This window comes from Elgaria multicarinata, chromosome 7, assembly GCF_023053635.1.
Source record: "Elgaria multicarinata webbii isolate HBS135686 ecotype San Diego chromosome 7, rElgMul1.1.pri, whole genome shotgun sequence".
Taxonomy (NCBI): domain Eukaryota; kingdom Metazoa; phylum Chordata; class Lepidosauria; order Squamata; family Anguidae; genus Elgaria; species Elgaria multicarinata.
The window spans coordinates 116,104,176-116,119,173 of record NC_086177.1 but is presented as its reverse complement, the minus strand read 5'-3'; the positions used below and the strand labels follow the sequence as shown (position 1 = coordinate 116,119,173).

Below are 14,998 nucleotides of genomic sequence, written 5' to 3'. Positions count from 1 at the left end.
GTCAACAGCAGCAACGGCCCCGGGCCGGAGGAGCATGAGGAGGTCCGTGGCTCAGTGGTTCCACCCCCGGCCCGGCAGCATCTCCAGGTCTGGCTGCTGCTGCTGCTGCTGCCGGTCCGCGTCGACAGTACTGGGCGAAGTAGGCCAGGGCCAGGCCTGGCTGGGGCTCCCCCTGTCGTGGCCTGCGCCCGGCCCTCCCGCGCGCTCTGCCCTCGTAGCCGTCCATGTAGGGCGCCGCCGTAGCCTCGCTGGCCCGTCGCTGCCGGCCTCTCTTCGGGACAGCGGGAGCTGCCGCGTCCTGAGTCAAACCCTGGTCCACGTAGCCCAGCACTGACTGGCAGCAGCGGCTCTCTGGCGTTTTCCCAGACCCACCTGGAGCTGCTGCTGCTCCTGCCGCCTGGGACGGAGCCCTGCAAAAAGAGGTGCCCTCGCTCGCCTAGAGCCCCGTATAAGCTAAGGACCAATACGCGGCAACCGCCTTTGCGTGACACCGCCGTTGGCCAACGAGGCGCCTTGCCAGACGGCAAGAGCCCGCCCTCTCCGAAGAGGGCGGGGCCACTCCCCCATTGAGTGACAGCCGCCCTCCGTCTTTGTTCCTCAGTCGGCCAAACAGCGCCCTTGAGGCCGCAGCCAATCGAAGGACGGTCCTGCCTCGAAGGCGGGGCGCCGCGGTTGATTAACGTCAAGGCCAGCCACTGGAGTGCTCCAGTCCCTGCGATTGGCACCCTCCCCCGCCAATAGGGACCGGGACGCTGGCGAGAGCCCAATCACTGCTCGCGCAGGGCGGAGCCGCTCGCTCTTGTTGTCGTCCTGAGAGGAGTAGAGACCGTCGCTTCGCTCAGCGGGACGGACGGACGGACGGACAGCGGCGGCGCGGGGGTTCGATTAGTCGGCCGTATCGTCCCGATTAGTCGGGGCCATGTCGAGGCGAGCAGGGCCCCGGCGGGCCGCTTGGAGGAGACGGGCGGCGGCGGCTGAGGCGGCGGCGCCCGAGTCGAGTTCCCTCCGGAGACTGCGCCGCTCGACGGCCCTCAGGCCCTGAAGCAGCCGGCCGAGGACCGGGAGGAGGAAGCAGGTCAGTAACGGCGCCGCCCGGGGGGGGGGGCGTCGGCGTCGGCGCAGGACTACGCTTCCCGGCATGCCCCGCGCCGCGGGGGCCCTGCCAGCGCCCGCCACCCTGGCGCGGGGCACCCTGGGAGCCGGAGTCTCTTGGCGGCAGGGCGTCTCTGCGGCGCGCGGCATCCTGGGAGGTGTAGTTTCCCTGCCCCTTGCCGCGATGACAGCAGGGCGACGGAGTCCAGCGAAGGAGGAAGGCGGGGCCGGACCCCTCCTGCGTGGATTCCCACGGCGGACCCGGCTCCAACCCGGGCGGTGCGGTGTCACATCTCCAAGCAACGGTTGCAAGTCAGGCCCAGGTCGAAATCCTCCTCCTCCTCCTCCTGCTCCTCCTCATCGGCAGAGCCGCAGTCAGGGACGCCCTCGGGTTCTGCGAAGGTTGAACAGCGGAGAAACCCACACAAGTCTGCGTAGCAAACTTGACTGCGGAACAGCAGCCTTGGCAGCGTCGGCGGCAACACCTCCACCTGTCGGCCTCCCCCAGGGCCGCCCGTGGGTCCTTGCAGCAGGGGACGATGGGATCTGAGGCCCCTTGGCCCTCTGGGTTGTCCGCAAAACCGGACCCTTGGACATTGAGCAGGGGCAGGGGGTTGGACGCGATGGCCTTGGAGGCCCCTTCCAACCCTGCTATTCTATGATTCTATATACCAACCTTCTCTGAGCACTTGTGGGAGGGAGGGGGGGGGGTTCCCACGTCACACTTGCAGCCTTGGGGAGGGGTTGGGCTGAAAATCCAGAACCCTAGGCTGGAGCGCTGGGCTGAAAACAACAGAATGAAATTTAAGAGGGATAAATGCCACGTTTTACATCTAGGAAATAGAAAGCAAATGCACAGTTACAAGATGGGGGATACTTGGCTCAGCAATACTACAAACGAGAAGGATCTTGGAATTGTTGTAGATCACAAGCTGAATATTAGCCAACAGTGCGATATGACTGCAAGAAAGGCCAATGCTGTTTTGGGCTGCATTAAGAGAAGTATAGCTTCCAAATCGCATGAGGTACTGGTTCCTTTCTATTCGGCATTGGTTAGGCCTCATCTAGAGTATTGCATCCAGTTCTGGGCTCCACAATTCAAGAAGGACGCAGACAAGCTGGAGCATGTTCAAAGGAGGGCAACCAGGATGATCAAGGGTCTGGAAACAAAGCCCTATGAAGAGAGACTGAAAGAACTGGGCATGTTGAGCCTGGAGAAGAGAAGATTGAGGGGAGACATGAGAGCACTCTTCAAAGACTTCAAAGGTTGTCACACAGAGGATGGCCAGGATCTCTTCTTGATCCTCCCAGAGTGCAGGACACGGAATAATGGGCTCAAGTTAAAGGAAGCCACATTCCAGCTGGACATCAGGAAAAACTTCCTGACTGTTAGAGCAGTACAACAATGGAACCAGTTACCTAGGGAGGTTGTGGGCTCTCCTGCACTAGAGGCCTTCAAGAGGCAGCTGGACAAGCATCTGTCAGGGATGCTTTAGGGTGGATTCCTGCCTTGAGCAGGGGGTTGGACTCGATGGCCTTACAGGCCCCTTCCAACTCTGCTATTCTATGATTCTGTGTCACACTTGCGGCCTGAGAGAGCAGACCTTGCACACCACAAGAGCAGAGCTCGTTCTCCCACCCAGGCTCACGTTCTGACCAGCCTCAGAGGCACCTGGAAAGGGACCAAGCTTGCGTGAAGTCTAGAATCAGACACCGCTGAACACGCAGAAGTGCCACACGTCCTCCAAGCTGGATGTTACCTGGAGAGCAGAGGTGTGGATGGGAAAGCCCAAGGCGTGGCCATTGCAAAACACCCGTCCTTGTATTCTGGGCTGTTGACTGGAGGCTTTGGGAGTGGGGTGGTTGCATTCCTTCTTGGAGTCACTGCTAGAAGAGGCAACCAGGGCTGGTGGCCCATCTTTCCAAGCCCAGAGGCTGCCTTCGTGCCTGCCTTTTGCTCTGCTCTGAGCCTAGTTCCCCTTGTGGAGTGGCCTTTTCCGGGGAACCCCGGCCTTCTTTTCCCGTGGGTGTGGCTGATGATCTCTTCTCTCTCCATCTCCTCCAGGAAGTTCAACCTCATAGCCGTAGTACTGAGAATTGTTCTGACACCAGGAAGTACAACAATGAAGCTGTTGGAAAACTCCAGTTTTGAAGCCATAAACTCCCAGCTGACAGTGGAGACAGGAGACGTGCACATCATTGGCAGGTGAGGGGCTCCTTCGTGGGGAAACATCTGTCTCGCTCATCTTGGCCCACAGGTGCTTGTCTGCAGCTCATCAGCCTCTTCAAATCCACAGCCTGGTTTTTAAAGAGAAACTTGTCAGCTGGGGTGGGGTGGCGGAGTGTTGAGAACAGGCGCCTCCCATTTCGCCCTGGCTGCTGTGCCAATAATCCATTTGAGCCTTAAAGGGCTGCTATGAACTACTAGTTCAGTCAACCAGAGAACCCCAGGGATAACGCAGCCAACCTGGCAGATGTTAGCAAGACCTGGTTGGGTGAGGCAGGTTGGAGCGTGTGAGTAGGGGGCCCATGGAGGGAAGGGGTGGGCCCTGCTGCTTTGAATGTTCAGGGCCTGAGAGTCCCTCCGTCACCCTGCTGGACGGCCCGTGCTGAGAGCTGGACAGTAGCAGTCTGGCCCAGTTAGTTCTCCCGGACCTCTCAGGAGCTTTGGACATCGTCAGCTACGGCCTCCTTCTGGATCAGGTTGTCAGTGTGGGCACCGTGATGGGCTGCTTCTCATCCCTCCTGGTCTTGCAGCATCTTGAAAGACCAGTAAGCTGATTATCGCATAAGTGTTCATGGACTGTTTTGTATTTTTGCAAGGTCTCTCAGGGTTGTGGTGCAAAGCGCAAAAATGACCCAAAGGCCTGGAGCCGGTGTGGCCGGAGTGTGGCGCCTGGCTCCTTGGTGCTTCCGGGCTCTGCGAGGCAGGGGCCTGCCAGTCCTCCCTGCTTCTCAGGCTCTCCTGGGCCCTTTGCTCCTGGAGGATTGCGGGCTGCCCCGGCCGCTCAGAGCTGTCTGTCTCCCTGCAGGATCGAGAGCTACTCGTGCAAGATGGCCGGGGACGACAAGCACCTCTTCAAGCAGTTCTGCCAGGAGGGCCAGCCCCACGTGCTGGAGGCCCTGTCGCCGCCGCAGACCACTGGCATCAGCCCGAGCAGGTACGTGCGGCCCCGCCTCAGCCCCCCGCCCCCCGCCCCCAGAACGGCTTCTCCGGCTCTACTCTGAGAAGGGCCATTGAGCAAGGCGTGCCTTGTGTGCTAGGCTCAGCAAGAGCCAAAGTGGCGACGAGGAGGGGCCCCTCAGTGACAAATGCAGCCGCAAGACCCTCTTCTACCTGATCGCAACGCTCAACGAGTCCTTCCGGCCAGACTATGACTTCAGCGCTGCCAAGAGCCACGAGTTCAGCCGGGAGCCAAGCCTCAACTGGGTAAGTGCCCCCCCCCGCTCTGCCATCTCGCTGTGAGCCCCTCCCCCCCTGCCCCGGGGCCAGCAAGCCCTTGGCGCTCCCCTCTCCCTGGCGTCTTGGGCCTTGCGGTGCCTCAGCAGGCTTGCTCCATCCCATGAAGTCTGCCCCCGCTGCTGCCGTCCCCCTGGGTACAGACTGCTTGAGGAGCGCCTGAGCAGTAGAACAGTCACCCCAGATGTCCAGGGAGTGGACTGTAGCAGGTGGGGGGGGGGGATTTCCTGGCCACGAGGCTCCAACTCCCTGCAGGTTTTCCTCTCCCATGTTGAGCAGGAATGTTATTCCACCGCCACAGTGGGAGTCAGCGTGGTGTAATAGATAAGGTGTTGGACTGGGAGTCGGGAGATCCGGGTTCTAGTCCCCACTTGGCCATGGAAACCCACTGGGTGAATTTGGGCCAGTCCCAGACTCTCAGCCCAGCCTACCTCACAGGGTTGTTGTTGTGAGGATAACATGGAGAGGAGGAGGAGGATTATGTACGCTGCCTTGGGTTCCTTGGAGGAAAAAGGCAGGATATAAATGTAATAAATAAATATTATATAAGTAAGTAATAACTAAATAAATAATAGACAACACCCACCCACCCGTGGGAAGCAGCCCTGCGTTCTTTTTGCTGACAGGCCTTTTGCCCCGGAGGCTTTATTTAGGGGTGGGGATGCCCCTCTGGCACAGCCCCATCCCTGTTACAGGTAGCCTGGCATCTATGCGACCGAAGGCCTTGCAGAGAGGCCTCCTCAGCGCCTTCCTCCGAAGCAGCGTCCACGTTAGCTGCATGGGGCGGGGGGGAGGGGCAGAGACCGTTACATCCAGTCCCCTTTCCTACGTGGAAGGCTGCTGAGTCCCACGTGGCTTTCACTGGAGCCTCCACCCACTGCTGCAGGATGAGCCAACGTGGCTAGGTCTTCTCCAGTCTCCACAGTGGTCCTGCTTGCCCACATGGCCCTCACAGCACCAGGCAAAAGACCATTTCCCGGAGCGCCAAGGACGGCTGTCCACCTTCGTCGGGGGGCATCTCAGGCTCCTGGGTCCTGGGGCTGGCCCCTTCCCTTTGGATCCCCAGCCCCAGAAGTGCTGGGCGACTGAGTAGCAACACACACGCACATACAGACACACACACATGTGCTGTGTAAGAACCCAGCCAGAGTCCTGGGTCTGTTTCAGGTGGTGAATGCAGTGAACTGCAGCCTTTTCTCTGCTGTGCGGGAAGATTTCAACGCGCTGAAGCCTCAGTTGTGGGACGCGGTAGACCAGGAGATCTGCCTCTCCGAGTGCGACATCTACAGGTGGGCTTCCGGCCACGGGGGTGCCGAGGGCTGGCCTCAGCCCCGGCCGGCCGCTTAGGCTCTCTGGAGGCAGAGGTGGGCCGGGGAAGCAGCTGACGGCCCCTTTTTCTCCGGCTCTGCAGCTACAACCCAGACCTGGACTCGGACCCGTTTGGCGAGGAGGGCAGCCTGTGGTCCTTCAACTACTTCTTCTATAACAAGCGGCTGAAGCGGATGGTCTTCTTCACCTGTCGCTCCATCAGGTCAGGCCCCGTGAGCCCCCGGCTGCCCCCGCCGTTTGCTGGCCCCTCCGCTGCCGCTCGGTCCCAAGGGGCCGGCCGCATACTGAGGCGTGGCTTGTCTTCCCAGTGGCTCCACGTACCCTCACCCGGAGGCTGGGAACGAGTTGAATATGGACCTGAGCGAGGACGATGCGGAGGAGACGGCCGGCAGCTGCGACCAGGACGGGGGCGGCATTGAGGAGGACAGGTGAGGGGAGGGGAAGCCTCCGGCTGAAAGCGGGGAAACGCCTCTGCCCTTGGCTGGGGCCCGGGCTGCTGCTGAGCTGCCCTGAGGGGTGACTGCAGAGGCTGGGGGGGCTGGCCTGGGCCTCTGCCAGCGCTCCTCCTTCCCTCGGTGCCTTTTCTCTCTGCAGGAGACAAGTGGTCTGCATGTGACGCCTTGGCCCCTGCCCCCCTGCCCTGCCCCGCCCCGATGGCTCCTCCAGCGTGTTCCCCGAGCCAATCTGGCGCTGCGTCACTCTGCCTGCCCGCCCGCCCGCCCGGCCGCCCGCCTTGTGGATGCTGCGTGATCAGCTGGTGCCTCCGGATGGACAGGATGTGGCCAGTGTGCAGCGGCCCGCCTGCTGTGCTTCACCGTAGAGGGCTCGGCGCCCCCGCTTGGATTTCTTGCCCTGCCGTTCCCCAGGAGGGCAGGAGGACCATCCCAGACAGATGTCCTGTTCCAGGCCGGGGCAGAGTGAACTCCGTCTGTTGGCAGCCCTGGTGCGGAGGTGCCGCCTGGCCGGAGTTGGGATGGTGGCCCCCCTCCCTCCCTGCCTCCCTGCCTCCCTGCCTCATGGTGCTGAATCCCTCCCCCCTCGGCTGACTGACTGTGGGAATCGTCCGTCTGTTTCAAGTCTCCCTGGGGGCTCTTTCTGCCCCCGCCCCGGCTCCATTGGCAAGTGTCTCTACCCTTCCTGAAGCTGCGGCGTACGAGCGGCTGGCTGACAGGCAGAAGCTGCGTTTGCTGGGGGGGGGGCTCCCTCGGGACCTCCCCCTCCCACATTTCTAACCACAACAGACATTTGGCATGGAGTGAGCTGAAGCTGGACTGGCAGAAGTCAGGGTTGGGCGTCTGGGTGACGTTGCTGCTTTGCGCTCCCCAAGGGCTCCTAGAGTTTTATTTTTGTATTGAGGCCTGACCCCCCCCCCCCCCGATGCCCTCCTGCTGCCTGCAAGGAGCAGCCTCCCTCCACAATCGGCTGCTCCGCCCGTCCTCCACCCCGCCCGAAGCTTCGTGGACCCGTTGCTCCGTGGACAAAGCCTCACTCGGCACTCCTTCACTCAAGAGGGGAAGGGACTCTGGTGCTGACAGAGCAGGTGGGCCACGCGGAGGCCCCCGTGGTCCCCTTCCCCCCCCCGAGCTGCCTGTACTGTGCTGCTGTGAAAATGCCCATCTCCCCCCCCCAATTCCTTCTTTTGCACTGACTGATTCTTCGGGGGGGGGGCCAAGAGAGCGGGCCTTAAGGGGCTGATTGTGGTGGGTGTGGCGCAGGGGGGGCACTGTTGGCGGCGGCGGCACTCCCGCCCCGAGACACAAGCTTCTGCTGCCGCCAGCTGCAACGAGGGAGGGGCAGCGGCTCTGTGCGGACCAGACCTTCTCAGACAGAGGCGGCTGGGTCAGCTAAGAGCCCAGCAGAGCTCTGCTCCCTGCCTGCCCCGGGGGGCTTTGGGGGTAGTTCTCTGGCAGGTGGTGGAACCAGGAGCTCAGCTGCCACTGACACCAGGGCTGCCTTGAGCCAAGGGGGAGGAACAGAGCTGTTTTCCAGGGTGTCCATCCCCCCCCCGCCCTTTGTGTTTTGAGTGGGGTAGAGGAGTAACTGGGGGGGAGTAACTGGCCCCAGAGCCGGCCCAGGCAGGCACACTCCAGTTCCCACCCCACCCCACCCCGCTGTCTGCGCAATTCACCTGCCTGGAAGAGAGTGGCTGTTTAGGGGGGGGGGCAGCCTGGATTTGGCCCCCGCTGGGCTTCCCTCCCCCCCCCATTTAAATTCACTGGCTTGTTTGCCTCCTCCCCGGTTTAACTATGTTGCCTAGCAATTATTGGTGCGGCTATAAAAGTTTTTTTTCTCTGTGATGTAACGTGTCTTTGGGGACCCTTGCTCTGTTTCCTTGAAGGAGAAGGGGGGGCGACGTGAAGAGTCTTCGCTGCGAGCCCTTCAGGGATGCCTTTGCTGCTGGGAGGGGGCAAGGCTGGGGCTGGAACAGTGACTGGGGGGGCATGGGCTTTAAAGGGGGGCTCCAACCTTCACCATTGCCCTTTCCTGCCCTGCCCAGGCTGTCTGGTCCTGTTTCTCACGGATCTTTTGGTTGCCCCTATAAAGATGAGCACCTTCTCTTGGAGAAGACCAACAAAGCCGCTTGCTTAGCTGTAGAATTCTTTCACCTTCACCCCCCCCTTAAAATCCAGCCCTTACATCACAGCAGTGAATTGTACCCCTCATGACTGTGTTACAAGGACCTCATCCGTTGAACACAGGAAGCGGCCGGGCAGAGTCAGACCCTGGGTCCATCTAGCCCAGTATCGGTGTGTGTGTGTGTGTGTGTGTATGTTTTAAAAAAAAATCTCAATTTTTATTTAACTTTTACATTTCCAAATATACCCGAACTCACACATACAAAATAATTACATGATATTAAAAATCTGAGGAAAAACTGTAGATAATGAATAAACATATGCATGTTCAATAAGTAAAAAATACAACTCCCTATAAAATGCCCCGTGGTCCAAGTCCCTCCTAAAGGCAGAAGGGGGGATGCTGACCAGGTGTCTGTTAGGGCAAAGCCGTCTTGGGACATCTCCTCGCTCGAAGGAGGAGGGCAGGAGCTGTGAGATCGCTGAGCCCGGGGTTGTTGATGCCAGCTAGCAGTGGCCCTCCAAATGGCCAGCCCTGGCCTAGAAAAGTTGTGGCTCTTCTCTGACTTTTGGTTTGGTTTGATGGGGAAACCTCAAGCCAGAGCTTTAACCAGAGCTGTCTCTGATGCACCCGGGGCGGGGAGAGAGGCAGCAGCTGCTGCTGCTGCTGGCATCTGTCTGTCTCAGTGATTTCCATCTGCTGGTGGACTTTGGAAGCTGCTGAGATGAACAGTTTTTTCTCTTGCCATTTAGAAATGCACCAACTTGCAGCACTGCAAGTATTTCAAAGCAAAGACTGTCCGATCCATGGGGGAAAGATTGCATCTCACCCAGCAGTCATGTTGTGGGCTCTCCCACCCTAGAGGCCTTCAAGAGGCAGCTGGACAAGCATCTGTCAGGGATGCTTCAGGGGGGATTCCTGCATTGAGCAGGGGGTTGGACTCGATGGCCTTGTAGGCCCCTTCCAACTCTGCTATTCTATGATTCTATGAACTAAGAGCCACCATGGGTTGCAGTGTGGCCTGAAGAGATTTGCACTAACAGGCCCTGAGAAAACGTGGGCAGCCGGGGAGGGGTCCTCCACCTGCACATATTTATTTATTTATTTATTTAAAACATTTGTATCCTGCCCTATATCACTAGGGTTTCAGGGCGGCGTACAGATAAAATCATACAATATAAAACAATAAATATACACAGCTGAAAACAAAATAAACTATCGAGTTAAAACCAATATATAATTTAAAAGCAGTAAAAACAATGAAAACAGTTAAAACAATGTGCAAGCCAGGTGAACTTAACCATTCTAGCCTTTATTAAAAAGCCATGTTTTTACTTGGCGCCAAAACAGTCCGCGTTGGTGCCAGTCGGGCCTCCAAGGGGAGGGCATTCCACAGTCAGGGTGCCACAATAGAGAAAGCCCTCTCCCATGTGTTGATTTAGAACTTCATTTCTATCTAAAACATAATTTACCAATGACATTGGCTTGGTCTGATTATCAATCTCCCCCCATCCTACCCAAAGAAATACACATTGGGGGGAAGAGAGAAGGGGACTTAACTGTGTGTTACAAACATCGGGGGTCTGGTGAGGTCTAGAAAACTGACGGCACAATTTAAAAAAAAGTTTCTGGGGCAAAAAAATGAAATAAGCCACGTACCAATACGTGTGGATTTGTCTAATTTCACTTGCGTGGAAGTTTCATCCTTTGGAGTAAAACGACTGTAGGAGAAGGATGTGGCCGGTCAGCCACGGGGCCCCAGCTGTGGCGTTCAGGGAGCGGGGCAGGATCCCACGGGTGGAAGCCCCAAATGCCAGGAGGGCCAATGGAGGTCGGGTGGGAACCATTTCTCCTGTTATCCTGCTGAAGGCCTTGTGGTAACGGGGGCTAACGAGGGATTCGGTCTGGACCTGTCAATGTTCAAACCGCAGGGTGGAATTCTTCAGTCAAGCCGGCCTCTTCCGGGGGCCCAATGTCCGCCTCCCACCTCCTCTCACCAGAAGCCCAGTCTTGTTCCTCTGCTTGTCTTCGGGGGCTGCAGCCTGCCTGGGAGATGTGGGGTCACCTTGGGCAGCACCAGGCCATTCCCAGAGTGCCGTTTTCTTGTCCTTGCTGGTCCCAAAGAGCCAAGGGATGCAGGCCAGAGGGCTGGGGGGGGGGGCAATAGCGGTGGCATCTGTAGCCGTTCACCTGCCCTTGGTGCTGTTACCCAAGGATTTAGTTGTTTATTGCATTTCTATACCGCCCAATAGCCGAAGCTCTCTGGACGGTTTATAAAATGGGGGGGGGCGCTTTGGGGTTTCTAGGGTGCCACCTTTGGGCAGTGTATTGGGTGTTCCTGGCCAGGTGCTGCTCCATCCCTTCCCCCATCACCGTTGTGTGGAGGCTGAACCTGGAGATCTGTCAAAGGCACGAGGGAAAGTGGTGCCAATCTGCATCCCACCACCACCACCACGATGACGGTAGTTCTGCAGCCATTTTGTTCTGGTTCTTAATGGCCCCATTGCAAAGGGGTGTCTGGACACTTCGGGTAATGGCGCTCCGGGTGCATCGCCAGCCTCTGCCCTTTTGCGCGTGACGCGTCCCTTCATCGGAGGTGACCGCCCGACTGCCTTGCTCTCTAGGACCGAAGCACACGGTGCTCAGCCCCTCAGTGTGCCCTGGAGTAAGGGGGAAGGATCCTGCTGAGCACAGCAGTCCGCCATGGCAATGACAAGATCTCCTCCTCCTCCTCCCCTGAAGCGCTCCAGGGAAGATGACCGATCTTGTGGGGGTGCAGAGGGGAGCCGGGTGGGAAACCTTTGCAAACCTCAGTCCCACACATCTTCTTTGGACTCAACTTTTCTTCCCGAGGAACAGCTGCCCACTCCCACACCACCCCACACCACACCACCCCTAGGGTGACCATATGAAAAGGAGGACAGGGCTCCTGTATCTTTAACAGTTGTATTGAAAAGGGAATTTCAGCAGGAATTGTATATATGGAGAACCTGGTGAAATTTCCTCTTCATCACAACAGTTAAAGCTGCAGGTGCCCTGCCCTCTTTTAAATCTCGTCACAGTATAGCTGCAGTATAGCTCCTGCAGCTTTAACTGTTGTGATGAAGAGGAAATTTCACCAGGTGTGACATGCATACAAATGACACTTACTGATATTCCCTTTTCTACGCAACTGTTTAAAGATACAGGAGCCCGGTCCTCCTTTTCATAGGGTCACCCTACTCACCCCACCCACTTGAGGGGAAAGCCAGGGACAAAAGGGACGAGGCAAGGGAAGGCGGCTTGTTTCTGGGCAGGGTCCCATGCCGAGCCTGCCACCCTAGACGCCCCGGGGGCAAATGGGCCTGTCCAGACCCGCAGAGGCCCTGACGTTCGTGAGGACTGGTACAGCATCGCGCCCCCAGCTGGGCTCAAGGCATCGCGCCCCGTGCCTTAAGCCCAGGAGGACCAGCTTGGCCACCCTGTTGGGCACGGCTGCTGCCACCAGGCTTCCTGCAACCGGGGCTGGGCCATCCCAGCTTGTCAACAGAACGCTGGTCTCCGTGGCAACTCGGCTCACCTGGCCCGGCCCAGCCACCTGCAGGCCCTGAGGTAACGTGGCTGCCCAGCTGTGGGGAAGTGGGAGGTGGAGGGGGCCCCAAGCCCCGGGGGGGCTCTGCTGCCCTAGGTTCAGGCCTGGCCCTGCTGAGGTGGCCAACTGCCTCTCCCAGGCCCTGCTCCTGGGCCCCACGCAGCTTCGCCTCCAGACTTGTGCAGGTGCGCTTGCTGCTCCGAGCAGTGCAGGGACCGGCCAGGCCAAGACCTTCCTCCCGCCCTGAGCAGCGGCAGCATGGCCAGACCCCGGGGACCTGGCTGGCCCAGGAGGCGGCTGTGTCTGGGGTGGGATGGGAGCCCCAGGTCCCTTTGCAACGGGCCCGGGGATGATAGGTTTCGCCTGCAGCTGTGGGGGCTGGCTTGGGGCAGCGGCCCGGGGCATTTCGTGCTCATCTCTGCCAGGCAGGCCACCACTGCCTCTCTGCCTCTGCCCCCCGTTTGCAATAGGGGCAGAATAGCACGGGCCTACTTTACAGGGTTGTTGTAAGTTTTTGTTTGTTTGCTGACACCGATGTGATTTTTCTCTCTAGTAGAAGTCTAAGTGATACTCTTTAGGGCTGGCTGAGCTGTTGGCCTCTTTCCAGCTTTTCTAGGTGGCTTCCTGTGCTGCTTCTTTTTGGGGGGAGTGGGGGAAGCTACGAGAGAAACTTCTCTGTCCAGGCCAGAGAGAAGATCTGGCTACCGCTTCTCATTGGGGTCTGTGCAATCCCTCTAGGCCAGCCTCCCTCAACCTGGAGCTGGCTGGGGCATTCTGGGAGTTGTAGTCCAACACATCTGGAGCGCCCCAGATTGAGGAAGGCTGCTCTAGGCAGACCCAGTTTTATTTATATATTATTTTTATTACATTTATTTCCCGCCTTTTTCCCTGTTAAGGAACCCAAGGCAGCGTACATAATCCTCCTCCTCTTCTCCATGTTATCCTCACAACAACAACCCTGTGAGGTGGGTTGGGCTGAGAGTCTGGGACTGGCCCAAAGTCACCCAGTGGGTTTCCATGGCTGAGTGGGGACTAGAACCTGGATCTCCCGACTCCCAGTCCAACGCTGTAACCACTACACCACACTGGCTCTTTATGTATTTATTTAATCATAGAATCAGAATAGTAGAGTTGGAAGGGGCCTATAAGGCCATCAAGTCCAAACCCCTGCTCAATGTTAATCTAGGGGAGCTATAAGCCGCCTTTCAAAATGCAGAATTTTCTCAAGGTGGTGTACAAGAAAAAATAAACAAGATCTAAAAACTGTACCGCTACATCAATAAAACTACTCTAGCCCTAAACACTCATAATTAAAAGCAGTCTGAATTGGGTTTCATTCTGAGGGTTTATGTGAATTGTATTGTCATTTTGAGCAACATGTGATAGAACATGCAAAGTCACACAATGAAGTTAATTGAATTGATTTTATGCTGTTTAGTTTTATTTATTTTATCATTCTAATTATCAATTTTGTGCAAACTGTCCTGGGGAAAAAGACAACTTGAGTGAGGTGGGGTTTCAGTTTAAAATAATATGGATTAAATCTTTATTTCTAAAATGTGTAGCTGCCTTTTTGCTAACCCCATATGGGTGAAGACTAGCCATTGGGGACGCCTAAGAGCAAGTCGTCTGACCTGTCCTCCAATTCCCCAGCTGTCCATAACATAGGAAGACTCCCTCCTAGCCCTGACAGGGCTACCACAGACCACCGGCTACCACTGCCTCCCCTAAGCTGAAGACTCCTGAGCTCAGACCTCTGCTTCCTGGGACAGCAGCTGAGCAAAAGCTGCTGCCATGAAGAAAACCCGCACATGACCGTGAGCTTCTCCCCATGAGCAGTTTATTGCACGCTCGTGATTGGTCACTCACTGAAGTTTGCATTCCTTTTCATGACGTTGTCATCATCTGATGCCTCTCCCACCATTTCCAAGTGGGAATCTGTCATTTTATAAAACCTGAAAATGCAGTAAGAAATGGAAAATGTGCTATAAAGCAGCGCTATCTGCTGGCAGTCAAACTGAAACATATGAGAAGGACCTGGCAAAAACAAGGGGTTGTGTGTGTGCGTAGTGTGTGTGTTGATCTTTAAACCTGCGAAGACTCCAGAAGCCAAAGCCCCAGTAAGGCTGCGGGGGGTTTGCTGGATCTGGAGAAGCCCTGTATTGATTTATTTAATACATTTCTTAGCCACCTTTGATTCTCACAAGGCAGCAAATCATAAATTATTTTTTAAACCAATTTAAGATAAGCCAGTAGCAAAAGCAGCATGTATAATGAAAAAGCTCTGACTGAAAGCTAAAGAAGAACAAACAAGTTCTTAAAACCTCTTAAAAACAGCAACAAGTGGGGCTAGCTGTGTACTACTGGAGAGGGAATTCCACAGAGCAGGGGCCACCACAGAGAAGGCCCTAACTCCAGTGGTCTTTCCTCGTGTGATCTTTGCTAACGAGGCTGTTGCTTTCCAAGCAGTGCTTAATTTAAGATAGGGGGGGTGCATGCTCGTTCACGCATGCCTGGATGTTGCACCTTCTGATTGGGAAGCCCGGCCTTCTCCCTGTGCCTGGATGTGCTGGGGCTGATGGCGGTTCCCTAAGGATGAGGCAAAAGCCCCCCGTGCTGGCCTTGCACTGCCTTCATTTCACCTTTTCAGGTTTCAGAGCTGAGCCCGGGCCTTGGAAACAGGTTGAAGCCTCACTGTTGTCCGCTCTGGGAGGACAGTTTCTTTGCTCGCCCTGTCCTCTTCTGATGCGTGGAAGGGAGACTGAGGGACCCGTCTGCCGTGAGGAGAAAGGCAGCACTTGCAAGAGTGGCAGAGATGCAGGGCGGCACCTGTGAGTAGGCTGCACTTGGGGACCCTGAGCTGCCTGCCCCTGCGCATGGGGCATTCTTCTGAGTGATTTCTGAGGGGAGGCACATTGCAGCATCTCCTGCAAAGAGGGGCAATGAAAGCGGGGGGGGGGCAGGTCATT

The 14,998-nt window shown here is 57.1% G+C and overlaps 2 protein-coding genes across 2 annotated transcripts in view; both read left to right on the top strand.

Annotated features, from left to right (window-relative positions):
* The first annotated feature begins 815 nt into the window (after positions 1-815).
* MAF1 (MAF1 homolog, negative regulator of RNA polymerase III) lies at positions 816-8,178 on the top strand. The gene is made up of 8 exons (XM_063131256.1): positions 816-1,075; positions 3,158-3,298; positions 4,125-4,253; positions 4,357-4,522; positions 5,720-5,841; positions 5,964-6,083; positions 6,190-6,309; positions 6,476-8,178. Exons 2-8 carry the CDS (start codon positions 3,216-3,218, stop codon positions 6,495-6,497), a joined length of 762 nt encoding a protein of 253 aa, XP_062987326.1. The 5' UTR covers positions 816-1,075; positions 3,158-3,215; the 3' UTR covers positions 6,498-8,178.
* Positions 8,179-10,914: 2,736 nt separating this feature from the next.
* WDR97 (WD repeat domain 97) overlaps positions 10,915-14,998 on the top strand; it is a 49,979-nt gene continuing 45,895 nt past the window's right edge. Inside the window, exons 1-3 of the mRNA XM_063131389.1 lie at positions 10,915-10,920; positions 11,946-12,049; positions 12,132-12,214. Of these exons, the coding sequence (XP_062987459.1) occupies positions 10,915-10,920; positions 11,946-12,049; positions 12,132-12,214 (193 nt within the window). The remainder of the gene's footprint in view (positions 10,921-11,945; positions 12,050-12,131; positions 12,215-14,998) is intronic.